The sequence below is a fragment of the Lytechinus pictus genome, chromosome 12 (assembly GCF_037042905.1).
Source record: "Lytechinus pictus isolate F3 Inbred chromosome 12, Lp3.0, whole genome shotgun sequence".
NCBI lineage: Eukaryota > Metazoa > Echinodermata > Echinoidea > Temnopleuroida > Toxopneustidae > Lytechinus > Lytechinus pictus.
The window spans coordinates 30,624,573-30,651,839 of NC_087256.1; the positions used below are offsets into that span (position 1 = coordinate 30,624,573).

The 27,267-nt window shown below is 36.2% G+C and overlaps 1 protein-coding gene across 2 annotated transcripts; it reads right to left on the minus strand.

Moving 5' to 3' along the window:
* Nucleotides 1-1,985: 1,985 nt before the first annotated feature.
* LOC129272782 (Y+L amino acid transporter 2-like) lies at nucleotides 1,986-25,529 on the minus strand. Of its 2 annotated transcripts, XR_010295344.1 has the most exons (12): nucleotides 24,664-25,528; nucleotides 23,981-24,106; nucleotides 17,394-17,487; nucleotides 16,492-16,536; nucleotides 13,259-13,382; nucleotides 12,631-12,734; nucleotides 10,933-11,029; nucleotides 6,833-6,982; nucleotides 5,000-5,177; nucleotides 3,268-4,248; nucleotides 2,883-2,971; nucleotides 1,986-2,188 (listed from the first exon to the last, which is right to left on the minus strand). XR_010295344.1 is itself a non-coding variant. In XM_064107919.1 (10 exons), exons 1-10 carry the CDS (start codon nucleotides 25,229-25,231, stop codon nucleotides 4,193-4,195), a joined length of 1,542 nt encoding a protein of 513 aa, XP_063963989.1. In that variant the 5' UTR covers nucleotides 25,232-25,529; the 3' UTR covers nucleotides 1,986-4,192. The 2 variants fall into 2 exon arrangements, 1 of the variants encoding a protein (XP_063963989.1); XM_064107919.1 differs by having other exon boundaries at nucleotides 1,986-4,248; nucleotides 24,664-25,529.
* Between the last annotated feature and the right edge of the window lie 1,738 nt (nucleotides 25,530-27,267).

Sequence of the window (27,267 nt, forward strand, 5' to 3'; positions counted from 1 at the left end):
GCCTTTATTTTTCATTTTGATAGACAAATCATCCTCAAAAATTGCAAATAATAATGGCATGTCATTTTTACTCATTTTGCGTGTAATCTCTATGGGACATGACTTTTTCTCAAAACTAGATTCTACATTCTTCTATTTCGTAAGCCATATCTCCAATTTTTGTTGCTAGTTATCCCTGAGCTTTTAGTATGTTGTAGCTGAGATTCTAAGCTTTCGGTTGCGTTTCCTTCATTTTCCGATCAGATGTCGGGATCATGCCCGTAATTCACTTGCAAGATTGGATTTGAGATTCTGGTGTTTTGCTTACGTGTTAAGTCTATGGGTAATATTCTAGCTCAATCGGTTAGGCGTCAGACTTACTTCTCATTCCATCATGCAGGCAGGGGTTCGAGTCCGCGGGTGAACATGATTTTTTTTTTTTTTTTTTTTTTTTTAGCTATCTTGCCCACGATCAATTATAAGAATTCTAACAAATAATAGCTAAAATATTGCAAAATAAAACAGATTATAATTACTTTTTTATATCATATCTATTTATCTGTCTGTCTATCTACCTACATGACATATCTATCTCTCTGTCTAATATATATCTTTCTGTTTGAATACGTCCCTCTCTCTCTATCTATCCATATGTCTGTCTGTCTATCTACCTACATTGTATATCTATCTGTCTGTTTATCTCTCTCTCTCTCTCTCTGTCTAATATATATGTATCTATCTGTTTAGATATGTCTATCTATCTATCCATCCATCTGCCTGTCTCTATCTATCTATCTATCTATATATCTATCTATCTATCTGTCTGTCTGTCTCTCTATCTATCTATCTATCTGTCTATCTATCTATCTATCTATCTATATGTCTGTCTCTCAATTCATCTATATGTCTGTCTCTCTATCTATCTCTGTCTCGATCTCTATCAATCTATATGTCTGTCTCTGTATCTATCTATATGTCTATCTATCTATCTATCTATCTATCTATCTATCTATCTATCTATCTATCTATCTATCTATCTATCTATCTATCTATCTATCTATCTATATATCTATCTATATGTCTGTCTCTCTATCTATCTATATTTCTGTCTCTCTGTCTATCTATATGTTTGTCTATCTATATGTCTGTCTATCTATCCATGAAGCTATCACGAGAAGGAGAACCATCTTCCAATTTCTCTCTTAATCCTTTGTTATCGCTTCCTTCGGGCGAAGGAACGATATCTAACATCAATTGGCGAGCCGCCAGGCGAAAGTTAGAGCCCGCTTACATAACGCGATAGGACCACGCAGCATGAAGCTATTACGAGATAGCTCGTAATAGCTTCATGATATGTCTGTCTCTCTATCTATATATATGTCTGTCTATCTATCTGTCTATCTATCTATCTGTCTGTCTCTCTTTCTATCTATATGTTTATATATGTTTTATTAATATAACCACCAATCATCTCTCTATCTATCTATATATCTATATATCTATCAATCTATCTCTCTATCTATAAGTCTGTCTCTCTATCTATCTATATGTCTGTCTCTCTATCTATATGTCTGTCTCTCTATATCTATCTATATATGTCTATGTTTTATTAATATAACCACCTATAATTTATCTCTCCATCCATCACTCCATCCATCTAATATAATTATCTTTCTTGTATGTATCTGTTTGATTATGTAAATCTGTTTGTCTATCTATTTTTCAATCTAATATCTGTTTAAATATTTTTTTCCTGTTTATCTATCTATACGACAGACCACCTAATTCGTCCGCATGACGAATTAAAATCTAGTTTACTTCTAGATTTATATAAATGCAGAAAATAGACCAAAACCTGACAACTAATGAAACAAATAGAACTTATATTGTATGATACACTTAATCATCTCCCTTCTAACCGCTGAGGACTAAAAAGGGCAAGAGGTTTTAGTGTTGTAAATACCTGTAACCGATAAACACACACAATGCCATAGAGAACTGCTTTTCATTTCCCATCATGCAACATTTATTTTATAGTTATCAGCAATAATGGTGAAAAAATAAAGATGAATATACATTTATAAGAGTACTGCTTATTGATTTATACATCAAAAAGTGTAAAGTACATATTACACCTCTTTCTGTAAACAATTTGTGAGCAAAAGTCTTTGTCCTTTAAAGGGATGGTCCGGGCTGAAAATATTTATATCTTAATAAATAGAGTAAAATTCACAGAGCAAAATGCTGAAAATTTCATCAAAATCGGATAATAAATAACAAAGTTATTGAATTTTAAAGTTTATCAATATTTTGTGAAAACAGTTATATGCACATCGTCATGAATATTCATTAGGTGGGCTGATGATGTCACATCCCCACTTACCTTTTTCTTATGTTATTACATGAAACCATAAATGTTTCATTTTTCCCATACATGTGTAGATGATGTGTCTCCATTATTTGTGGCAATAAATAACTAATGCACTTAATCAGTTGTCAATCCAATTGTTTTAGTTCTTGGTAGAAATTTTTTGAATAAACCTAATTTCATATAATAAAATACAAAAGAACAAATGGGGATATGACATCATCAACCCACCTAATGAATATTCATAAAGACATGCCTAGAACTGTTTCACCGGAATAATGCAAATCTTTAAAATTTAATAACTTTGTCATTTGTCATCCGATTTTGATCATATTTTCAGCATTTTGCTTTGTGAATTTTACTCTATTTACTGAGATATAAATATTTCCAGCCTGGACCATCCCTTTAAGTGTATAGTAAATTCTGTCAAAACAAATACAATTATTATAGTTACATGTTTACTAAGAGTCCATCTAAAAATATCCTATTTTCAAGAATTTACTCCTGAAATCAGAGTCGGTTGTAGTAGTTGTACAATTCCAAACAATCATCAATACAATTAAAAACTCTATTACTTACTCAATACCATTTCATCTATAGATACAATACATTTCAGGGATAACCCTAGCTTGCTTTTCACTTTTTAAACTATCAGGATTATAAAAGTTTCTTCATAATATCCATCTAACACAGCAAAATATGCACACATTCATCTTCCTCCTCCATAACTTAAAAAATCCCACATTTACACTTGTCTATTGCATAAAATAAAAGGCATCCTTTTTTGGAGCAAAATTATTTCTTAAAAAGAAAATGTTTGAAGTGTTTCTTTGTTTCTTATCGTCTCTTCAAAGGTAAAAATCATGAAAGAGATACAAACATTTATTTTGCTTGCCCCCAAAGAGCAGATTCCACAAAACTAAGGTCCCTGTTCGTAAAATATTGATGAAAAGGGGCGTTTGTACAACCTCCTTTTCAAGTGACCAATAATGCCCCTTTAGAAATAGTAAATGCTAGAGTATAAAGTTGTATACGAATTCTTTTGTGAGGGAATAGAGAAAGAATGCCCTCCTCACTACCTAAAAATATGAATATAAGGTGCAATGTTAACCTGCCCATACATGATGGCTTCCAATATCTCAAGTCCTTTAAAAAAAACTAAAATGTTGGGGCCTTTTCACACGTGAATCTTGAATCATTGTAATGATGATTGCTATTGTAATTGTGACTGTGATTAGCGTTCATGATTCTAGTTTAGTTTCACATGTGCTAAATATTGTCATTAGCCCTATTTTTCTCTGGAATCATTCAAATTACAATTTTTTTACCGTGTGAAAAGGCGGTTAGTATGCCTGACAGTGCACCATACATTCATAATTCATGATTTTGCAAATGTATAGGTCACCATGTATATTTACAGATACCAAAGGCATACAGTATGTCCTTTTGAATGGCATGATAGACAAATCCTGATCAACTATTTAAGGCGATCTTTAATGAGAGCTGGCCCTGTGACATAAAACTTTAATAGCGATTGAGTGTAGGGCCGAGTCTTACGATTGATCATACACAATAATCTATGCAATCGATTGTAGAAATCAGCCCTGCAATCAATCGCTGAGCTTTATGTTATGCCCCCCTGGACCATGTCTCACAAAGAATTCAGACTCAAATTGCAATTAATGTAAATTACCAATGCCTCAACTATACTACTCAAGCTGAGATCGATAACAATCTGAGATTGATTTTTCTGTCACAGTTCTTTGTACGATGGAGCCCCGCTCACTTCAAGATTTTGGTCAGTGAGGCCTGGAGTACCAAGATGGCTGTTCAATTTGAATGACACTATCTCTCTTCAGCCACAACAAGCATCAACTTCTGGAACCAACGAGTGACCAAATCTGAAAAGAGAACGAATGATACGTTGAAGAAAATGGCATTCCAATATTTTGCATTTACCATCTGTTTGTACACATTTACATACAATCTATTCCTAATTGCATTCTTGTGGATATCACTTGTACCTTTAACCCCCCCCCCCAAAAAAAAAAAATCACTGAGAAGAAAACCTATTTTTGCAACAGCATAAATTTATTTTATATCTTAAATGGATGGAGGGACATTCAACTTATTTGAAAACTTTTAAGTATATTGAATTGTATATTTGAATTTTGTTTTATGTATAATGACATTCAGCATTTGTGTCAATTGCTGCTGTAGAAAATATTGAATTTGATTTGGAAAACGGTCTATAGTATACCTTGATGGACAGAGGCACATTCAACTTATTTGAATTATATATTTTGTGTATGTAATATAACATTTTATCTGTCATTCACATTGATTCCATGATATTTGCTCCGGCGACAATTGCTCCGCTCTGAATTCCACACACTAATAGAATGGCCAACTTCAACCCTGGGTTTAACACTATACCCTATCCTAAACTAACCCTACATGCTACACCCAGCTCCCAACATAAAAACCCTATTGCAAACCTATAAAATTATACGAAATTAATCGTGGAGCAATTGTCGCAGGAGCACATTTCGTGTCACCTTTACCGCTAGCATTAATTTTTGTGTATATTTTTATTGGAGAAATATTGAATAAAGACTTGATTTGGCAAAAGGGTCTGTTCACACTACTCACCATTAGCTTTGACGACTATCTCAGGTTTCTTCTTGGGTTTGACGATGAAGAAATAGACCGGAATTCCTGTGCACATGATAGCGAAACCGATAGCAGTGTCTATGGGGGCGGCGATGGTTCCCATGACGATGAGGAAGATGCATGCGAGGACGAAGATAATTGGAAGACTTATATGTACCTGGAGAGGGTTAAGAGAGAAACAGAGATGAGTATAGAGTGACTCAGTCAGACCGCAGGTCCCTATGCTAATGAGCAAAAAGGCCAGATTCATCCAAATCATCTCGTGGCTGAATCCTCCTCCTTGCAAAATGTCGTGATTCGTGAGATTTTCTTTCTCTAAGAATTTACCTGTTTTAACCTCAAGTTAAATGAAATATTATTGCACCATCAGATAGAGTAAAAGTTACTCTTTCATAGTGGTCATTTATTTTGTATACAATATTCTGTTAAATAAGTAAATTTCTGGCCTGAAAATGTGCCTCAAAACTGAATTTTCTTCCTCTGTTTTCTTTTGCAAATTGTGCAAAACTTTTTATTTTGAGCCTCAATGTTATTTATATCAACATAAAGCTGAACTTCTGTACTTTCTCACAATGCCACTCTTGATATGCAGCACCTTTTAATCGGGTCAAGATCACACTTTTCCCACCAAGGTACAAGACGAGATTTCTGAAATTGTGTACTTGCATGAAATCCAGAGTTCTGATTGGCTGGATAAGATTCACAGAACAACAGGCGCGGGGTATTTGAGGAGATTACCACATGGGAAGTGTGACCTTCCCACGAACCCAGGCACTGGAACCGTTGGAATTTGCCAGTGTGCGGTCTCTTTGACCAATCAGAGTGCAGTATTCTTGTTTTCAAGCTGCTTTATGTACTTGGCAAATGAAAAGTGTGATCTTGACCCGATTAAACCAATTCTTATTTTGAAACCTATATCATTTCAAAGCATACATATTCAGCTTTATCATGATATAAAAATCATTTGGGCTCAAACAAAAATAAAGTGTGAAAATAGCAGCTTTTGTCAGGTGAAAATATCTATTTTGTAGCATATTTTAGATCAAAATTTTAAAATATATTACAAAATTATTGAATAAATCCAAACACATGACCTGAAAGAATGATACTTCTTCGTTATACAATGGTACCAAATTCATGAAATTCGATGCATAATTAGAGCAGCAATGACCGAATGAAAAGAGGTGTTTTGGTCCGCATCAAGCTCATTAAATATGCAAAACATCTCAAGTCATGAATATCACTTGGATGAAAGAAGCCACTTTCTTGGGACCTGCAGTCTGACTGGACTAGTACATGCCGATCGAGGGGGGGGGGGGGGGGAGGGCAAAGGGTCATGTGTCCCCTTCAAACTTTTTTGAGGACCTATTGTAATATTGTTTGTGCTGGTCAAAAGATTTTATTAGTATGGGAAAATGTTCCTTTCAAGACTTTTTGGGAGTGAAAATTCTGGGAATACCCCTGGCTATCTGTAATTGCAAAACGGTAATATTTGTTTTGCATCTCGATAGTTTTGAGATGAGTAAGAGAATGTGAATTCCAGTATGGAACATACATAGGATACATGAATAAGATGTAGGTTCGTCTATTCATACGCCCTCCATTATTCATTGAAAAGATGAAAAGAAGAAGAAGATGATAATTAGAAAAGAAGAGGAAAGTTTAGGAGATGAAAGGGGGAAGATCATGATGAGAAATATGAAACGACAGAGGAGAAAAAACGAGGGTGAATGGACCCAAGAACTCGTAAGAGGAGTCGGAGAAAGAGAATGAGATGGCTGTGGCTTGAAAAAGAAAACTCATTAATCTAACCTTGTATGGTCTTGGCCGGTCGGGTTCCTTATAACGCAACCACAATAGGCCAGCTACAGCTAGACCGCTGGTTAGCCACGTCACAAAGTTGAAATAGTTGATAATTGTGAACACATCGCCAGCCATTGAGTAGAGTATGGTGAGCAAAGACTGCCAGAAAGGAAAAAGAAATAAGTCAATATGAACATTGAAAAGTCATTATATTGCAATGAAAATTATGTGCATGTACTTTATAAAGATATTGCAAAGACTTTCAAAAAGAAAATGAAATAGAACAAATTTAGGTACGCACGATTGTCAAAACTTTTTCAAAGGGATAAATGCGAAGAACTGCCATCCCCTATAATTTTTTCGAATTTGTTTAAATATGAAGAAGGAAAAAAAAGGAGAAAGAGAGGAAGAAAAAGATGGAAGAGTACCAAAAATGGTATGGTAACTCGATTCTACCCATATACTTAGGAAAAAAAGAAATGATGCTGTCCTTAGGTCATCCCTATTAAAATGCCTTGGCGCCGCCCTTGACTTAAAGGGCATTTCTATTATCTATAATTATTGAAAATCATTGTTTGAAACAAGAAAAGAAAGTAATTCTCATATAAAGTGTGTGGTGAAACTATAAATAATAGTAGGGAAAATGATAGTAAAAGAAATTACAGATGGTTGAAATTCATACAATTTCCTCCCAGAATTGTATGATTGTAAGATTTGGCATTGGCATAGTCCACTTTTTATAATACTCAATTATTATTTTTTTAAAATAAATATACAGTGCAAGGTGAATATCATGTTATACCACTAAAACAGGATATCAGGCCTGTACTTATAGATGATATAGACTAATATATCCAAGTTAATGAGTACATTATCATTAATAACTTAACCAGAAAAAGATGAATTAGCTAACAACCTAGTTAAGGTATTTCTACTGTGCACTTTGATCCACAAATCATATTGAGATATATTGAGTGAGCAGCAGATAAAGATAAATTGTCAAAAGGAGAGTATTATTGTTTAAATACACTATTTATGGTTATCATGTTGATTATATAAGCTATACTACGTCTATCCTCCGTCTTTTCTACAAATGCATTGTCGAGAGCATTTTTCTTTTCAATTGTGTTAAGCCTGGGTTACACTGGAATCGAATCAGCTGCGAATTCATCCGGATACAAGTATTCGGATGAATTCGGGAGTACTCTGTTCCCCCTCCGCGAATGCGAGACAATTCGGGATGGATTCGGGAACATTCGTGGAGGAGTTCGGCTCGTTTTGAAATGTTCAGAACCAGCAGAATAATTTCCAAAATACTCCCGGTTGTTGCCACAACAAATTTCATTCGGGCCACGTTCGGGATGTATTCGGATGACATTTGGTTAGATTAGGGGAGGCATTCGGTTTATTTGGGGCAGATTCGGACCTATTCGCATCATTCATGGAGTAACGGTCGGCGCATTCGGCCATATTCGTTCCGATTCGCGTCAACATTTGGGTCGTCATTCGGTTGTAATCAGAGCAATCAGGCCATATTTGGCTTGATTCTGGCCACCTTTGGCTGAGTCTTGTCACTATTCGGGTGGCATTCGGCTTTATTCGGGATGGCCGATATTGATTCGGATCAAATCTTGGCGATTCTGCGCTGAATCGGCACCCATTCGTCTCTAATTTGGGGGTGCTCCCCGAATCAGAGACGAATAGGTTCCGAATCCATCCGAATCAGGCCGTATTCGGGGCGTAACGTGATCCGAGCTCGGTGCATTTGGCCATAATTCGTTCAGATTCGGGTAAGCATTCGGGTCATCATTCGGCTAAAATCGGATCAATTGGTTCACATTCAACTCGCTTCTTGGCACCTTTGGCTCGATTGTTGCCACTATTCGGGTGGCATTCGGCTTTATTCGGGATGGCTAAAATTGATTCGGGTCGTTTCTCGGTGATTCTGCGCTGAATCGGGACCTATTCCGGACCCACTGGTCTCTATTCGGGAATCAGAGACGAATAGTTTCCGAAACCACCAAATCCATCCGAATCAGGCTATATTCGGGCAGAATCGGTCCGATTTTATTCGGGAGAATTCGGTTTTGGTGTAACCCTAGCTTTAACAAGACAAATGATAGAATGTCTAAAAAAATCACAGTCTTAACTACCTGTTTGAGATCTTGCCTTCAGGAAGAAGGTTGCGTTCGATGAAGTGTATACGACAAGGGCGGACTAGTCGGTACTCGGGCTCATTCATCCCTTTATCTATTTGGTTGCAAAACCAAATCGGAAAAATATGAACTGTGATAATCGAATGTAAACATTGAACATCAATCAACTGGGCGTGTTCATCAGTTTGTTCCACACCCCTCTTATCTTTCTATATTTTTAATATTAAAACGTTGTTTGTTTTGGAATCACATCACATGTTTTTCTCCGTCGAATCTTGCTTTCTTCGTCTTGCTATTGTGCAATATAGAAACATATTTGAACGAAACATCTTTCATTTTAACTGGTTTACTTCTAATGTACAAATGCATTAGTAATAAAAAAAACTTTTAATACATACTGTACTTCGATCATTTTACTAAAATTTTATTTATGGATTTCGTCAAAATACATGTTCTTCTTCGCAAATTTACCTTTTTCGGATTTCTTTCAAACAGTGCATATATATGTATCATTGGAATTTTCATTTGTCCAATTTCGTTTAAAGTGAATTGCCTCTACAATATTTTGATTCCTTTTCTTTTTTAATCGCTATTAGGATATAATTATCAATAACTTCAGTTAAATACTTAACAATTTCAGTTTATAAATTGCCCTTTCTTGAACACGTCATTTCTTCATTTACCCAGTTTTATGTTGGTGTAATTAATTTTAAATGTAAATAAATGAGCAGTGTCCTTCAAAGTGCATTATTCTAGCTTTTTAATGACGTGTATATGTTTTATTGTGTTTTCGTATAATGTGTGGCCACGACATATTTCCAGTAAAGAATGAATTGAATTGAATAGTATAATATAGTATAATAAAGATGGTTATTGTAGGGTTTGGGTATTTAATGTCAAATAATTACCTTACTAATGTCAGTAAATAAAGAGTATATACCTTGCAACTGAATATACTCTATTATAGGGGTTATTTCTACCCAAGTTGGATCTATTTGAACCATGAGTATATGCCCAACTACTATGTACAAGATGTAAATAATTCCAGTCATCTTTCACTGGTCTGGAATTGTCCAGCTTTGGCAATTATAAGATGTATTTTATAGAAAGTCGATTTAAGCAGAGTTAAGGGCATAACTGTAGTAATGGTAAATGATAAATATTTGTAATATTAAAACTGATTAAACCCCAATTTTAACAGGGAGCAAGACATCTGAAAGACTGCTGTAAGACCATGAACTTTCAAAGGTCTTTCAACGAACTTTCAAAGATCTCCGAGGTCTTTCACGATTCCTGATGGATCTTTCAGTGGTCTTCATGGTCTCCATGATCTCCAAAACTTTTTGAAACGGTTCAAAACAGTCTTTCAGCGGTCTTACAGGAAAATGGTCTTTTGATGGTCTTTCAGTGGTCTTTCAATGAACTGTCGAAGTTCTTATTAGTCTTTCCATGATCTTTCGGCAGTCTCTCAAGATTTTTGCGGAGATCACTGTAAGACTCATGAAAGATCACAGAAAGATCATTGAAAGACCAGGCAAAGTCCACAGAAAGAATTCTGAAAGATCACTTGTTGCATAAAAGACCACTGAAAGACCATTGAAAGATCTATACAGGACTAGTCTAAGTTCAGTACAAGAAGTACCAATCACTTTTTTTGAGTTCTTTGAGGGGTCTTTTTTAGCCATTCCACAGAGATGACAAATTTCAGTGATCTTGGAGACTGCTGTAAGACCTTGCCAATTTTTGGTCTTTGAAAGATCCTTCAAAGGTCTCCTTTTTGTGGAATGGGGGCCTATACTGGTATCATTTACCCATTGTACACATTATATGGCAAACACATTATTCTCAACAATGAACTTATGGTAAACAAAATATTTTCAATAATAAACTAATGGTAAATGGACTATTAATTTTAATTAAATAACGATAAACCCATGGTAGTAATATACTCACAGTAAATAATAATGATGGTACAGGTGTCTTTTTCTCGATGTTGATCATGGAAAGGAGGTCGGGTAAGTGATTCTCACGAGCACCAGCAAAAAATAATCTGTGGAGAAGAAAAATAGTAAAAATGATATCAGAAAATAATGAAGATGGTTATGATTCTTCGGATTGATTTTTATACCCGACTGAATAATAAGGATAATATAGAGTTAACGCTACTATATTCTCCCTTTTCAATGTTTTTCTTTCATTTTCTTTCCCATTTTCTGTTTTTTGAATGCTTTATTGATTGAATGATTGATTGACAGAAGGATTTTATTGAATATATTCATCCTCATAGTCGATATACTGAACTGTAATGGTTACAATGCATACAAGATAAAAATCAATGACGCAACAGTTTATTTTTGTCTTAAAATTTCTTTCTCACTTCTTGAAATATCATAGGGAATGGTCACCCATGCCCACCGGCCGCCCCCCCCCCCGTGAAACAGCCCCTGTCCCTGGATAATGAATGTATACCTAGACAGTGGCGTACCGTGGGTCACGGCATTGGGGGGGGGGCACCAGCAAAAATTTTGAGTCACTAAGTGAGCGCGCGAAGCGCGCCCAGTTGCCAGGTATACCTAATAGAGACATTTTAAGGACAGTGCTATTAAACGGATATGTCTCTCAGTGGTCAAATAATGCGAGCGCGAAGCGCGAGCTTAAAATTGTTGATATTCAGACCTAAAAAGGGACATTATAATCAATTTTTTGTAATCATGATATGTACCTGTCTCGCTAAATAATGCGAGCGCGAAGCGCGAGCTGAAATTTTTGTAAATATTGACCCCCAAACAGGAAGATTTTAAGGACTATATTTTAGGAATCCATTAAGAGTATACACATCTCACCATAGTCATCTAATGCGAGTGCCAATAAGCGCATGCTGATTTTGTTAGAATTACATCTAAACATGCACATAAAGCACTTGTAATCATGATTAACATACCCATCTCACTAGTCAAATCTTGCGAGCGCGAAGCTCGAGCTGAAAACTTAGGAAATTCAGACCTGAAGAGGGGCATTCTAAGGCTTGTTGGTAGAAATTCACGAAGACCGTATGATGCGAGCGCGAAGCGCGAGCTGCAAATTTTGATATTCAGATTAGAAAGAGGGACATTTAAGGACTGATTCTAGGAATTCATGGAGAGCAGACATATTTCACCAATCCACTACTGCGAACGTAAGCACGGACAGAAAATGTTTTATATCAAGACCTTAACATGGGGCAATCACTTTAAGTAGTCATGAAAAAGAAGCATACTATTGTACATAAAACAATAACTCGAAGTGCGAGGGAATATATTTGGCAGTTTGGTGAATATTGACTTGAAAACGGGAGGTTTTAGTATAACAGGATTACATATCTCGGTAAACAGACAATGCGAGCACCAGGAACAATGAAGACATAGGCCCTGAGCGAATCATGTTTCATAAAGTTATAAAAAATGTTTCTTATGTAATATAACGTAACATAATTATGATATAATATAACATTATAATGAACAATAATGTCTTCTTTCCCACTACGTTTCTCTTCCTTTCTCCCTCTTTTTCTACTTTTCCCCGTTTTTTTTTTTTTTTTTTTTGTCAGCCGATGGGGGGGGGGGGGCACGTGCCCCCCCCCATGCCCCCCCCCCCGTAGTTACGCCACTGTACCTAGATGAGGTCAGCATGTTTCCATTAGCTGAGCCAAAGGTTGAGAGAGCCACAGCTAAGGGCATGATCCAAGCAAAGCTTCCGAGAACCTTAGCCCCATATGTCTGTCAGGTAAATGAGTGTGAGAAATGTCAATGATAAAAGAAAAGAAACATTAATGTTAAAATGCATGATCCTTAAAGTTTTAAGGACTTCGTGGTGTCTCCTTAACATAATTTTCTATTCAATACCTGATTTTAATAGGTAGTATTTATTGCATTATGTACATAAATTACATTTTCGAATCTGTATTATAGATCACATTCCTGGCGCCCTGATAATACTGGATGAAATAAAAATGGAAGAGAATAAAAATCTATCAAAAATGAGACTTACATGAAAGGGAATACAAGTCTTCATTAAAATAAAAAGCAACATTACATTCTAAAGCTAAAATAAGTTATGATAAATCTATATATCTTGAAAATTATTTCCATAATTAAAACCTATTGGCGCCCATTTCGAGTGACAAAGTGATGGTACCGAAACCTATTGATGTATTTACAAAAATAAAGCAATAAGAATTTCTCAATTGTCATATAATCCTTGAAGGTTGCCAATTTGATTCAAATATTTCAATGATACTAACCACTGCCACGGCATTTGAAGCGAGGAGTTCTTCCGGTGAAAGAGCAGCGAAATAAGCAACGTTTGTTAGGACGTAGACTATTGTTACAGTGATAATGGTGATGACGATTGCACGAGGTAGATTTCTGAGAAGGAAACAAAATAAAAGGTTACTTCTGTTGATAGAAGATAAAGTGATTTTTTATCAGTAATTTAAAGTTCTTAATTATCTTTCAGTGTTTGTCTTTGCCTGGGGCGGATTTCCAAACATAAAAACTAAATCGACTTTAAGAAAGTGTAAAGTGTTGTGGTTAACTAATAATAAACGGGGGCACGTTCTCTTTAGCACATTCTTTTTTTCCCCAAGAATTTGAATTATTATTATTTCACCCATGAAATCTATTATTTGGTCAATGATAACCCTTTGCATTATTTATGAAGTCGATTTCTTTAATATGTATAAGGAATCGATAAAAAACTAAACTCATGTTTTTTTAACGTCTACAGTAATTTATTGAAGAAATCTGTCAAAACGCAACTAAAGTAATATCAGTAAAAATAATATTTATTTATTTATTTATTCAATTTAAAAAAACCAGGGAAATCTTGTCAGTGCCCAAAGGTCTGTTTTACCAAACAGTCCTGTATACATAGAATTACAATTAGAATTTACAAGAAAAATACAATACATAAACAAAAATTACATAAAATATCAATGCTATCACATAGAGTGAATAGAAACAAATTATAAACCTTGATTAAAATCAATAGACGATATAAAAGACGATGAATATAATTGAGATAAAGAAAGTTACATCAAAACAAATAAGCAAAAATCAGAGTAGGTAAAATTGATAAATAATTTGGAACACTGACAATTCAAAACACAATGAATATCATTTATACAAAATGGCATAGTACACATTACATTTAATTTGAAATCATAATGGGTATATGGAAAAAAAATGTAACAATAAACAAAAAATGACTCGGTGACGTGTAAAATGTACAAACGAGGACAAAAAGAAAAATACGTCATGAAAACATACTTAGACATACTGACAAATCTAAAACATCCATCTGCTTATGCATTTTCATAAATCTTTTATACTTTAGAAATTTCACTAGTGCTACATATGGGGGGGTGATATGCTTCCGAGCAACAGCTATTTATTATGTGTTTATTACCCCTGACCAGCAAGTAGCACTGCTCCATTCTGTATTATTTCTTTTTTTTCTACTGTATGTATAAAAGTCATTTGTGTTTGAATCATGATTTGGTCAAATAAATGATGATAAGTCATAATAAACCAGAGTAGTGGTAGTTGATTCGAGTTTCAATACTTTGCCTTTGGAGATTGCTTAAAACTAAAGGACATCCTTTGTCGTACGATAGTCTGCATTGAGGACTAATCTTGCATATCTGTTTTACGTCATCTGCAATTTAAGCAAATATTTCTTTTTACACTTACCCCCAAACAACCGAACAATAATCTATACATTAGAGAATAAGAGCATGATAAAGATGCTTAAGAATGCGTCGATTCAAGTAACATTTAATCTTTTTAATGCATGCAATAGCCCGGTTTATCTAATTACTAGTTAAGATTAAAGATGTCCCTTGTGGCACACCTGAATAGATCTGTAAGAAATCACTCTGGACGCGTCTTGGAATACGACACATTGCTGTCTATCTGAAGAGAATCAGTCTACTTCGACCGATGTCATACCATGACATGGCAATTTTGATAACAATTTTCGTGAGATATTACGTCGAACGCAGGGGTGTCGCGAGGCATTTTCCAGTAGGGGGTGAGGAGGCCCTGATTACGGACAAATATCAGTACCGATTACTTACGTCCGACGACCATGCGTCATGGTAAAGTTCCTCTTTATCCTCAATCACATTTTCTTTTGTCATACCCAGTGGCAGATCCGGCTTTCGTGAATAGGAGGGATGGGGGGTGGAGGAAAATATTTTCATTCACATTTTCCTCGTCGCGGAAGCCAAAATCATTTTTTAGGGGTTATTCCTAACTAAATTTTGATTCTTAGAAACAAGATGAGGTAATTCATGTGGCCTGAATATAAATTACCATGCCAGCTCATTTTTGTTTATATTATATATATGTAGACCTGGAAATGGAAAATTTGGAGCAGCTTTTGTAATCATCAACTAGATGTGGATTCATGCGAGCGCGAAGCGCGAGCTGAAATTTTTAACGGCCTGCGAAAAGACCTGTAAGAGTGATCCATGAATACAACACATATCTTACCAATTCAGAAATGTGAGCGTGAAGCGCGAGCTGAACATTTTTTATTATTATACCTGAACAATACCTTGTTACCATGAAGAGGATGGATGTCTTAATAAAACGATTGATGCGAGCGCGAAGCGCGAGCTGACATTACAGACCAGAAAACTCAACATTCTAACAACTTTTTGTATGAAACTCTTTTTCAAATTTAACTGATATGAGAAATGACATATTAAGGACTTTTTTTTCTTTCTTTTTCTCTATCTTTTCTTTCCCTATTCTTTCTTTTTTCCTTTTTTTTTTCTTTTGCCCCTTTTCTTAGTTTTTTCCCCGACGTCAGCGCAGATTTACCGACGATATCCAGAGTAGTGGGGGGTGTCGCACCCCCACCCCCCCTTTAGCGACGGTCCTGGTGATGTTACTTTCTTCTTGCTCCTCTTCTCAATATCTACAAATTCCCAAGCGTTCCCGCTGAAATGATCTCAATTAATATGACAAACAACAATGAATGATTTAAGTCAATAGGCACCTCACCCAATAATGTGAATGTTCACAAGAAAATGGATATAAGTGGAATGAAGACATAATCTTGTATAAATGCTGTTCATTCTTGTTTAATAATGGATAAAGATGTATGCGATCTTTATCATTGTCTAATACTAGTTCAATAAATTGAATACCATTTTGAATGTGTTTTAGTGTCTATACCAGCAAGAACTACAATACTGCATTACGTAAACAGTCCCCGGACCCTTCTATTACCCAGAATGCAAGGTCTTGATCACGTAGTCACAAAATATATAATGGTTCAAGGCAGGTTGAAATGGACATAAAAAGTGAAATTACAAAGACATAACAGATACATGATTATTCATATATATATATATATATATATATATATATATATATATATCATTACATTTTATTTCATATTTACATGTATGACTTAACTTCCCGTTATACATGATATATGTTCTCAAACTTGATGCTTCCTTACTTGTAAGGGTCTTTCAATTCTTCCACAACAATGTTTAGAGCGTACCTGAAAATAGAGTTTGACATTATATTGCATCACATAAAATATATGGTAAATAAAGAACATTAAAATAATAAATTATCTACCAAAATTTTGTGGACCTAGAATCGATTGGCATTGTTATGGCTTGAAGGCTACTTCTTATAATAATATCACGTAATCTTTCGCATTCTTCTAGATATGGAATATAAACATTATATCATTGATATTTATACATTCCCTTCATAAAAAGAAACACTTCAATAGATAACTTAATGATTATTATAGTAAGAATACTAATAATTATGATGATGATGAGAATAATAATAATAATAATAAAAGAATAATCATAATGATGACTATAATAATTATAATGATAACAATAATGACATTAATAATAATATAATAGCAATGACAAAAAAAATATTGTAGTAATAGATAAAATACTTGAAATTAGTACTATAACTTAAACAATATTAAAAAATGAGTTGGCATAGTTACCTGAATGAAAAGTAATTTAAGAAAGCAGAATCTTATATAAATTTTCATTTTCATTAATGATGTGATTCGTAAATTTTTTTTTCAAAGATCTTGTCCAATGGTTATGCATTATGAATTCCAAAAACCTAATGTATCACCGAAAATTCTTCAAAAGAGCTAATTCCAAGTCCAATTGATGAAGGACAATGATCCTACTGTATTTCTGTGTTTTTTTTTTCATCTTAAAAAGAATGTTGTTCCCTTTACAATTTAATTGGTCAAGCAGAAGCTTTTGATTTTTTTTGTTGAAATTTTGATTAAGTATTTACTGCCTCCTTTCGACGATGAAGGGCCGATGAGAAACCACAACATGCGTCAGAGGTAAATGGAGGTCATTATCTTACCATCCTGCATAGGAAAACAGACCAGAGTACAGGGCGATCCCCAATCCACTCAGTTCTGTTCCTTCAAATGAGTTTTTGAAATTTTCTGTATTTCCTGCGTAACATTATTATTGGTAAAAAAAGAGTTAGAATTTGAGAAAGATTTGTAATAATAAATTATAATAACTTCATATAATAAAATACAAAAGAAAAAGTGGGGATATGACATCATTAGCCCTACTAATGAATATTCATAAAGACATGCCTACTGTTTCACCGGAATAATCAAAATGTTTAAAATTAAAAAAAATCGTATTCAAATTTTGATCAAATTTTCAGCATTTTGCTCTGTGAATTTTACTCTATTTATTGAGATATAAATATCTCCAGCCTGGACCATCCCTTTAATAAATGTTTAGAAGTCCCCTTTATGTGGTATATATGACTCTATCATAGATCTGCTTGTACGCAGTAAGGAAGGGAGGACTACAGTCTATTCACAGAAACTTGAGAAGCATTATGCAAGGCTAGATGTAAGGAAGTTCTTCTTTTCAAATCGAGTTATAAGTTCTTGGAACAGTCTTCCAGAAAATGTGGTTTCAGCACCTTCTGTAAATTCCTTTAAGAATCGGCTTGATAATCATTGGAAGGATATTGCTTTTGTGTATGACTTTGAGTCATGAATTTTCTATCTACATGCAACTATTTGAAACTGATAGTGTGGAGCATACAGTTTATTTCCTTGAACCGATGAACAGGCATAGTCCTACAAGTATCGTGGGATAAAAGTAAAAGTAAGTAAAGTGACTTCTGGTAACTGATTACTAGCGATTTCTCTTTATCCCTCAATGATCTGTTTAAGATAACGAATAATACATAAACACTTGTCTGACGGGAAAGTTTCTAAAGTAAGAACACCTTCCACAATACCAGGCCTATCTTGCTTCAAAGGCCATCATCAAAACAAAAGGTAACAGCCCTATTCCTAAGTGTCATGTTTCCAAGTTTAATTGGTGTAACAATCGACTGCACCCGTTGTGCTGAAGTTAAGAGTTTTAGACGGAGGCCTCTAGCCACTGGCGTTAATCCGTGTTGATGGGTGGGGGGGGGATGACTGAAATTTTTTGGCATTTTTTTTTGCACTCGTGTTTTTAGATATGCAAGGAATTGTCATTGATATGTCCACAGTGGCGTACCGTGTGTCACGGCATTGGGGGGCACCAGCAAAATGTTTGAATCACTGAGTGAGTGCGCTAGTGAGCGCGCGAATCGCGCTCAGTTGCCAGTTATACTGACCTAATAGAGACATTTTAAGGACAATGTCATTAAACGGATATGTATCTCACTGATCAAATAATGCGAGCGCGAAGCGCGAGCTGAATTTTTTTTTAATATTCACACCTAAAAAGGGACATTATAATCAAATTTGTGTAATCATGATAGGTACCTGTCTCGCTAAACATTGCGAGCGCGAAGCGCGAGCTGAAAATTTAGATAATTCAGACCTGAAATGGGGCATTCTAATTAAGGTTTCTTTGTAGGAATTAACTAGGACCATACGTATTTCATTAACCAAATGATGCGAGCACGAAGCGCGAGCTGAAATTTTTTGATATTCAGATCAGAAGAAGGGACATTAGAAGGACTGATTTTAGGAATTCATGAAGAGCAGACATATCTCACCAATCCACTAATGCGAACGTAATCACGTTCATATATACGAAGACCTTAACATGGGGCAATCACTTTTTGAGTCATGAAAAAGAAGCATATGTCACTACATAAAAAAATGATAACTATTCAATTTCAATTCAATTTAATATGTCTGCTCTTCATGAATTCCTAAAATCAGTCCTTAAAATGTCCCTTCTTCTGATCTGAATATCAAAAATTCAATTTTGAATTTCAATTCAATTTATTCAAATAACTCAAGTGCTAGGAAATATATTTGGTTTATATTGACTTGAAAACGGGATGTTTTAGTACAACATGATTATATATTTCGTTAAACAGACAATGCGAGCACCAGGAACAATGAAGACGTAGGCCCTGGGCAAATTATGTTTCATAAAGTTATGATAAAAATGTTTCTTATGTAATGTAACATAATTATAATATAACATTATAATGAATAATATTTTCTTCTTTCCCACTACGTTTCTCTTCCTTTCTCCCTCTTTTCTCCTTCCCCCCCCTTTCCCCGTTTTTGTGTGTCAGCCGATGGGGGGGGGGGGGGTGTGCCCCTATGCCCCCCGTAGTTACGTCACTGTATGTCCATAAGGCAAATACCCCTCCAATATTATTATCTTTTTTACCCCATGATGGTTTAATGGTTTTATTAGAGATTACATTAAAAAAAAATTGACATTCCATCTTAATCCCTTCCCAAAGACCCCAACATTGATGAATTGGAAGAAACGGGGGTTTCTCTTCAATGTTATAATAAGGACATAAGTATTTCGTTTGGAAATGGTGAACTGGCTCTTTATTTGCATTTTATGATTCAATAATATTGTTTTATTTGTTAAGCGGTATTTTAGGAAGAATTTTCACCATTAAAACAATTATCTCTTGTGATTTTTTTTTCATTTCTTTCGTAAAAAGTGGGGGGGGATGTTTGTACAGGCCATCCCCCCCTCCTCGAAAAGTGGGGGGGATATATCCCCCCATCCCCCCGGGATTTACGCCAGTGCCTCTAGCACGCGAAACCCTACGCCAATAGTTCAAAACTCACTTCACATTCCAAATATTTGAGTATCTAGGTTTAGGCAGGCAGAGCTGCAAGGTTCCTTTCAAGACGCGATGCACTTAAAGATGGTTCCCGACTGTAAAGTGTCTATCCAAGAGGCCGTTTCATAAAGCTGTCGTAACGACTAGTGAACCTTTCTTACGCGCTAAACCATTGCCAATGGTGTATACCATTTACCAAAAGAAGGGATCACCAGTCGTTCTCAAAGTCGCTCTTATCTTACGAACAGCTTAATGAAACACCCACCAGGACTAAAAAAGTTGACAAGGCACTCCTTGAAATGTTTAATAATAATAATAATAATAATAATGATAATACATGTAATAATAATAACTCAAGTTACATTCATCAAACCACTCTACCAATCAAAAGAACATAAGAAGAAGACTCCTGAATAGAAGAAAAGGCTAAAAACTAAGATAGCAGAACTTCATAAAGACGTGGCCCAACTCGGAGAAGTAGATAAGGGAAACATCAAATCCAATCGGATGAAGAGCAATGCCAAAAGACTTCAGAAGAAATATCGCATTGACGATAAGACCCGTACTAGGAAAACTGTTATAGGAACCCTCAATATGAAGATAAATACTCTCAAACACCGTGTTAAGAGATACAAGAGTAATCATTTCAAACGGCAGAATAAACTCTTCCATGGAAACAGAAAGAAATTCTTTCATGAGCTGGATTCAAAGATGAGGCGAAATATGTTCCATCGGCAGATGATATGAAGAACTACTGGAAAGAACTTTGGGATAATGATATCACTCACGAAGAAACTCCCTGGATTCAGTCGAAAGCAGACAAATGGTCTAACGTGCCCGCTCAGCAGCTAATAGACCTGACCTTACCTGAGCTACACAATATCATAATGAACACTCAGAACTGGAAGAGCCCTGGACCAGATGGTGTACAAAACTTCTGGATAAAGAGGTTTGGTAGAATTCATACTAATCTACTGAAAATCATCAATGACATTATCAAAGGGAATAGGACTATTGAGAAATGGCGGCCAATTGGAAGGACCTATCTACTGTACAAAGATCCAAAACAACCTAAGAACTATCGTCCAATCATTTGCCTCAATACTGTGTATAAGCTGCTGACATCAACGCTTGCCATGCACATCGAACGACACATCGATGATCATGACATAATGGAGGTCACTCAGAAAGGTTGTCGGAAAGGAAAGAAGGGTTGTAAAGATCACTTAATGACAAACAAAGCAATAATAGGTAATGATCCCCAAAGGCAGACCAATCTATCCATGGCTTGGATAGACTACAGGAAGGCATTTGACAGCGTACCCCATAGTTGGATGATTCGGATCATCAAAGTTCTACAGATGTATCACATCAATCCACACATAGTCAAGTGTATATCAGCAGGTATGAAACAATGGAGCACTACTCTTTCGCTTACGATAGGCACCCGTTCGATGACGGTGGAGGGGGTCCGAATCAAGAGATAAATATTTCAAGGAGATTCCTTATCTCCTCTTTTATTCTGCTTAGCTCTCAATCCAGTATGCTCTCTCTTACTACAGATACAAAGAGCAAGATGTATCTACGACAGTAAATCATCTGATATATATGGATGAAATCAAACTCTTTGCAAAAAAGGACGATGAACCTCGCAAGATGATGGCAGTACTTAAACACTTCAGCGACATCAATATGTCGTTTGGTATAGACAAGTGTGCCAAAGTTACACTTATACGAGGAAGGAGGGTAAATACAGGCGACATGTTTGTGCAAGATGAGGAAACATCAATCAAGGAACTGACTTATGATTCGACATGTAAATAGCTAGGCATAGCTGAGAATGATGTCATTAGTCATAACACAATGAAGGAGAAGGCAACATCAGAATACTAAAAAGACTCGGGCTGATTCTCAGATCCGAACTGAATGCCAAAAGTAAGATTGAAGCGATCAACACTTTAGCCATTCCTGTGCTTAGATACAGTTTTGGTATTGTAAATTGGAGACTAGCTGATGTATGTGGCCTAGATATTATGACCAGAAAGCAATTAACGATGCACAGATTACATCACCCGAAGGCCACAATCGAAAGGTTGTACCTACCCCGTGATCTTGGAGGAAGAGGTCTACAACCAATTGAGATGGTCTAGAACATGGAAGCAACGAACCTCGCCAACTACCTATCCAATCCACGTGATATACTGACGCGTATATCCCTCGACACTACCTACGGTGAAAAAGAGAAGGTAAGACTTAAATGCTCCTTTCACAGGAAACTTTAAGAACAACTTATATCCAAGCGACTTCATGGCCGCCATGAAAAACAAACACATCGGGAGTTCGTAGACCAGAAGGACACCCATCAATGGCTTTAGTCGGCGGGACTAACAGGTGAAACTGAAGGGTTCATCTATGCTATTCAGGACCAGGTGATTAGGACCCGTGCCTACGAAAGATCTATCCTCAGAGCAGACACCGACGAAACTGAAACATTAATGCATTTGGTATCAGCATGTTCGACTCTTGCTGGAACTGAGTACATCACAAGACATGACAATATTGCCAAACTTATCCATTGGCAACTACTGAAGAATCGCGGTAAAATGACTTGTGATCACGCTTGGGAACATTAGTCACAAACGAACACCACGATCAATAACAGCATTATATATTGGAACTGTGGCATACTAACGGATAGAACCATCAACTGCAACAAGCCGGACATCATCGTCAGAGACAACAACGAAGTAAATATCATTGAGGTCTCTGTTCCCCATGATATCAACATTGCTGTAAAGGAAAGAGACAAACAGCTCCCATATCAAGACATAAGGATTGAGATCGAGAGGATGTGGAACGTGAAGGCAGAGGTCACACCAGTCATCATTGGTCACTCAGGAATGGTGAATAAGGGGATGGAAGCCTGCATAACCAAGATCTCTCCTCATCTTCGGATGTACGACATTCAGAAGGCAGCTATCTTGGGTACAACCAGATTGAAAAGAAAGACTCTCGGACATTAGTAGTGTAAAGTTCTTCATTGCACTTGGAATTACTTGGTGCTTTTTGTTAGAGCAAAGGTATTCAAGAAAAAATACGGACTTGATCCTGTCTAGAGGAATAATAATAATAATGATGATAATAATAATAATAATAATAATGATAATAATACCAACATGCTTATAGCACATATCACTGCCAAAATGCGTCCCTATGTGCTTTTTATGACAGAAAAGCAAAGAAAAGGGAGAAATTTGCTGGTTCAGGTTTATCGTACTATAGCTGGCTCCTTGCTCAAAGAGTTCCGTTGGAAATTCAAAGAATTTCCAAAGTAGATAATAAATAATTCAAATGTTTACTGGAACTCAAGTTTTTCGATTTCTTGATGTAAGTACAATATTGCCGTTTCGTAGAGTCTCTCCACGACGACATGATGATCTTTGTGGTCTTGATGTTTAGTTTATTAAAAGATCTCCGTAGATCAATACGATCCCACATGGGGTGAGTAACATTAGAAACTGGTAGACTTATAATCTTTTCTCTTTCTCAATTCCAAATGTTGCCCCTGTGTCATGCTTTTGAGGAGAGAGAACCAACGTTGCGAGGGCCACTTTTTCTAGATCCTGTCGACTCAACAAGCTTTGCTTTTTTATGCAGGTTCCCTCATAATTATTTCACCATATTTTTAATTGTCTTTAATTTCAAATCGCTGTAGTTAATTTAAATTTATCATGCCACGTTTGATATATATCATGTTGTGTTTTTTGTATTATTTATACTCGTGAAATATATGAAATAAAGTCAATTTAAATCATTAAGGTCTTAATTTCTTTGCGATATTTCTAAACAATTCTAAAATAAAATCAAAGGGTAGTTACCTGTAGCAAGTTCTAGCATACCAGAGATGATAATGATGACAAGAGCGCCAACTTTACAAAAAGTCGTCACATCTTGAAGCCAGCTTGACCACCGAACACTAACGGCATTTATTAGTGTAACCACGACTGCGGAATGAAAGTAGTAAATCTCTGATATCTATCGTCTTGGGGAATATTTCGCATTTTAGGGGGGAAAAGGCTCAAACATACTTTTCTATTACTATCACTTAGATTTATTCTTTAATACAGTCATATTAAGTACTGTCGTTTATTTTATATTTATTGATAAATCATGAAGCCTGTTCTTGGCTCAAAGCTTATCTCATAAAATGCATTCAGATTATGCCAGATTTCTTTAAACAGCAACGTTGGTTCAGTTGCGATTAAATGTCAATGAGATTCTTATAAAAATGATGAACGTATACATTTCGTATTATAATGGCTGAAGATTTGACCACAAGATATAGGACCACGTGTGGGAGTTATAAGTAAATAATGCGGCCGTTAGTAAGTTTTATTTGAATCGTAAATTCGTCTTTGCATTCAGGTCCTTATTTTCTCAATAAGCATAAGTCAACTCTCAGAAAGATGCTGACATAGGACTATTCTGCTTCTTCTTGATAATTTGGGCAAATCATAATAAATCAAACTACGAAGAGATGATATGGAACCATTAAACTTACTGGTACAAGTTATAGCAATGAGTACAGTGGGTGTCCTAGGCGGCGGACATTCTACATAGGGGTAAAGTGGTTGAAGACTGTAGCTTGCGAATGTCAGAACAACGACAGCCAGTGATCCCGGTTGAGCCATGACGGCCGCAATCCAGAGACGCATGAAGCCGAAGAAGTCACCGTAGATAAGCTGGATGTAGGCATAGGCACCACCGGAAGCTGGGATCATGGTACCCAACTCGGCATAGCAGAGAGCACCGATCATGGAGAAGACTCCGCAAACGGCCCATACCACCATGGTCGCACCGACGCTGCCGACACCATTCAGGACTCCCTTCGGAGACACGAAGATCCCGGATCCGATGATGATCCCAATGTTGATGGCGACGCCATCGAGGAGGGTCAACCGACGTTTGAGCTTCACGACGTCATTATCTTTGTTGTCCATCTGGTAACCGTTATCGTCAGGTTGTTCGTAGATGTCTTTGATGGCGCTAGATCGTTGTCGTGTCGGCTTGATATCCACCTCATCGATCGACTTCGACGATGATGTATTGTCTTCTTGACTTGATGCCATCCTCAATAATCAGCTACCCGTGTCCTTTTTTGTACAAAAATGTTTATCACCGATATATCTTCAAGTCATCCAAAGGTTGCAGCCCGCTCCCTGTCCGTGTCACCTTAAAACTTTGTTACCATCTAGCCTGTAGGAATATGATTGTTCAAGATTCGGCAGTATCCATTCTTCAACAGATTTTCTTGTATAACGCAGGCAAACATGAAATTTAACCAATATGATCAGCTAATCGCGGACAGTCATGAATGAGGTCGACATTATTCAGAGTACAGTCCGTGCATGTCTATTTGATGTTCTGGCTGACAAACTAAAGAATATAGTTATCAATTCTTCAGTCGCTTCTTTGCACTCGACAAACACTGTCGCTGGTAACAGGGTGTCTAGCCCTGATTTAACAATATGAAATGGACACTGAACTGTATTCGTAAGATCCAATAATCCTCCATATCTTTGCATGATTCTGCAAACTTATTGACCTATGAGATAGAGAGGCGCATTATCGAGATAAAACGTGATCTTTGTATGACACTCGTCTTCGCTTTGTTTATCAACCGATCACTCGTAGTTTTTAACCATCTTCATAATACGTTATGATATCATCATTGATTTATTATTATGTAAGGAATCATCATCGTTATTTAATTGCAGAGTTTTGCGGAATCATCGTTATTTCATTGCAGAGTTTTGACTGCTCTGTATTGATAAGTCGATAACGATGGGACCAATAAATATACAATGTCGTTTCAAAATGTGACGATTCCCTTTAAGATATTTTTAGACGTCTTGCGAGAATTCACACTAGTGTGAATTGTCAACCAAATTTGCAGCCTTGTAACTATTTTAGTTTGACAAAAATTAAACAAAAAGTTTCTTTGAAACGGTCTTGCCTTTACGATGGTGCTGCATAAAAGGAAGGCGGTTCGGTAATTGAAATCGAATATCGGCTGAGCAATGCGTTTTTATTAACCTTGGAAGAAAAGGGGGACCAGTCAAGGACTACTGGGAGGGCGAAGGGGAAAACTTTATCATCGATTTCATCTTTCTTAGCAAATGGGCAGCAGGCACTTGTCCTAGATGGTTGCGATTCAACATCCAAGACCCTCACTGCTGGTGTGCCACATGGAAGTGTACTAGGACCCCTACTCTTTTTTTTATGTACATCGACGTTCTAACTTCCCAAGTAGAAAATGGTCTCCACCTCTTTGCTGATGACTCAACCCGGCATATTGTTATAAAAAATTCTTGCAACAGACTGGTGTATTACATCCAATGCAAGCAAGACAGAAGAGATGATTATCAGCGGGAAGCGAAACCAGAACCACCCTCCTATCTACTTCATGAACTCTGCCCTTAAAAACCAACAAACCGTATCATCCTACTTGGTGTCACCGTCGCCAACACTTTGACCTGGGCTCCATACGCCACATGCCTTGCCAAAAAGGTTGCGAAGAGACTATACAGCCTTGGCCGCTCAAGAGATCTCCTTCCATTCAAGGCAAGAGTCGCAATCTACTAAGCTTATACAGGGGTGGATCCAGCTTTCGCAAATAGGGGGGCCCGATATTTTTTCACTCATATTTTCCCCGACGAGCAGCTCAAAATTGATATTTGTTTATTTGAAGGGGTAGTCCTTACAGTCATTATAGTCACTTTATTCTTTTAAAACTTCAAAACTGATTTTTTTTTTTACATTATGACCTAAAAAAATGAAAATGTAAGCACTTTTTTATAATTATGAACAGGATAGGTATATAACTAAATGATTGATGCAAGCGCGAAGCGCGAGCGGAAAAAAAAAGAGATTTAAAGCGAAAAAAGTGACAATCTATTCATGCTTTGTAAATCATGAAAACTGGGCAATTGGGTATCTTCCTATATACCGAAGCACGAGCAGAAAGTTTTTTTATATTCTGATCTAAAACTGGATGATTTAAGCACGTTTTAAATAAAGAGCAAGCTGCGTATCTCAATAAACATGCGTGCGCGTGTTCTAGATTTAGACCTAGAATGTGGGCATTCTAAATACATTTTTTTAA

What these genes read in the sequence shown, in the direction of transcription:
- LOC129272782 (XM_064107919.1), bottom strand. Translation starts at nt 25,231, where the DNA reads ATGGCATCAAGTCAAGAAGACAATACATCATCGTCGAAGTCGATCGAT. An exon ending in CTTCAAATGCCGTGGCAGTG is followed by an intron (nt 12,735 to 13,258) that starts GTTAGTATCATT and finishes TTTACCTGACAG; the next exon opens with ACATATGGGGCTAAGGTTCT. An exon ending in AACATGCTGACCTCATCTAG is followed by an intron (nt 11,030 to 12,630) that starts GTACAGTGGCGT and finishes TCTTCTCCACAG; the next exon opens with ATTATTTTTTGCTGGTGCTC.